This window comes from Conger conger, chromosome 9, assembly GCF_963514075.1.
Source record: "Conger conger chromosome 9, fConCon1.1, whole genome shotgun sequence".
Taxonomy (NCBI): Eukaryota; Metazoa; Chordata; class Actinopteri; order Anguilliformes; family Congridae; genus Conger; species Conger conger.
The window spans coordinates 59,135,931-59,138,208 of NC_083768.1; the positions used below are offsets into that span (position 1 = coordinate 59,135,931).

Consider the following 2,278-nt stretch of genomic DNA (forward strand, 5'->3'; position numbering starts at 1 on the left):
CACACCCCTCTCTCCCCTGTGTGTGCGTGCAGAAATCTAAGGACTGTGACGGGGTGATCGCTGAGCTCCAGGACACACAGAGGGCTCTGCTCTCCGCTCTGTCTCAGAAACAGAAGCAGCTGGGAGGTCTGCGCAGCAACTCTGACTCACTGGACACAGACCTGCGCAGCCTGCAGGACACCAAGGAGAAGGTCTGCATACGGCACCGTGCACACACTGAGCTACTCACACTGAGCTACTCTCACACTGAGCTACTCACACTGAGCTACTCTCACACTGAGCTACTCTCACACTGAGCTGCTCTAACACTGAGCTACTCTCACACTGAGCTACTCACACTGAGCTACTCTCACACTGAGCTACTCTCACACTGAGCTACTCACACTGAGCTACTCTCACACTGAGCTACTCTCACACTGAGCTACTCACACTGAGCTACTCTCACACTGAGCTACTCACACTGAGCTACTCTCACACTGAGCTACTCTCACACTGAGCTGCTCTAACACTGAGCTACTCTCACACTGAGCTACTCACACTGAGCTACTCTCACACTGAGCTACTCTCACACTGAGCTACTCACACTGAGCTACTCTCACACTGAGCTACTCTCACACTGAGCTGCTCTAACACTGAGCTACTCTAACACTGAGCTACTCACACTGAGCTACTCTCACACTGAGCTACTCTAACACTGAGCTACTCTAACACTGAGCTACTCTCACACTGAGCAACTCTAACACTGAGCTACTCTAACACTGAGCTACTCTCACTGAGCTACTCACACTGAGCTACTCTCACACTGAGCTACTCACACTGAGCTACTCTAACACTGAGCTACTCTAACACTGAGCTACTCTCACTGAGCTACTCACACTGAGCTACTCTCACAATGAGCTACTCCCCTCCCCCTGCAGAGCCGCGTGCGGCTCCTCGCGCTCCAGGCCCGCGTGCGGCACCTGCAGGCGGTGCGGGACGGGCGGTACCGCTCGGTGTGTGTGGGCGGGGCCGGCCCGGGCTCCTCCTCCCAGCGGCTCAGCGCCCAGCTGCAGGGCGTGGCCTCGGCCGTCCAGCGCGTCTGCCAGGACCACCCCGAGCACCAGGGGGCGCTGCACCGCCTCGGCCTGGCCTTCGCCGCCCGCCGCGAGCTCCTGGAGCCCCCGGCGCACTCCTGACCGCACCCCCCCGCTGTGTGACGTCACTCCCCTTCCCACCTGCTCAGGGTGGCCAAGCCTTCACCCGGGGCGCAGGTTTCTGAACATTACTCGCAAGACGAAAGAAATAATACATTTTATAAGAAGGTAAAAAGTTAGTTGCCTTCACTGATGTTGCTCACGAAGGAATAAAGTGCAAGGATCCAAAAATAATGTCCTCTGTGTCTTGTCTTTTTCATCAGTTTGACCTTTTGAAAAACTCACCTTTTTTGGCTTTCAGTTTCTTTATGACGGACATCGCGAGGGCAGGTAGCCCGGCTGATTGCCTTTCTGTCTCAGTCGAGTGAAAGCTCACTGAACAATCTGTATCAACAGGTCTCAACTCTTATGATGGGGTCGCTAAACACTGGGGTGCCATAATCTGGTTGCGGAGTTCCTGACTCTGCTCTAATAATGGATGGCACTTACCACAGAGAATACCCAGCATAGCCTTTGTCCCGTTGTGTAGTTCTGAGGTGCAGAACATAGACTGACCTGCCCAAAAGACTTCACACCAAGACCTCAATATCTGTGATTTACTGTGGTCTTAATCATCTCTTACATCCATCCTCGATTCTACATCTGAACTTCTGGACTGCAGTTACGATTGACGGCGACCCGTTTATTGATGTTGCCGAGCAGAAATGCACATTTGAGGCGTTTACATTTGCGTGAAAGGCGACCAACCGGTCGGAGACGGTAAAGCACGCCCGAATCGCTCGTCGTGTAGTTACAGCAGCTTGCCACTAGGTGGCAGAGCTCTCTGAGGAAAAATCCATCGAAAAGTGATCGTACTTCGCAGCGGCAAGAGGTTTTAAGAGATACGCTCCTGTGCTATCGCTGCGCGTACTTTAAGCAGTCCATAGAACTGAACATTTAAATCTGTTTATCAGGAGATTGCGGTGCATTGGAGTGGTAGAGCAGTGGTGACCAACACCCTCCTCGGCGGATCCCCCAACCGGATGCAGGTACAGCATTTCACGAGTCTCAAGGGGTCTGAAGTAGGCTACACCTGATACAACTCATCAAGGGCTCAATTTGCTACGTCAGGTGTGCTTGAGGTGGAACACATCAAGTACCCGGGC

General features: G+C 53.2%; 1 protein-coding gene across 1 annotated transcript in view; it reads left to right on the forward strand.

The window, feature by feature from the left end:
- LOC133137832 (coiled-coil domain-containing protein 40-like) overlaps positions 1-1,251 on the forward strand; it is a 13,346-nt gene extending 12,095 nt beyond the window's left edge. Inside the window, exons 16-17 of the mRNA XM_061256203.1 lie at positions 33-191; positions 918-1,251. Coding sequence (XP_061112187.1) covers positions 33-191; positions 918-1,175 — 417 coding nt within the window. The 3' untranslated portion in view covers positions 1,176-1,251. The remainder of the gene's footprint in view (positions 1-32; positions 192-917) is intronic.
- Positions 1,252-2,278: the final 1,027 nt, after the last annotated feature.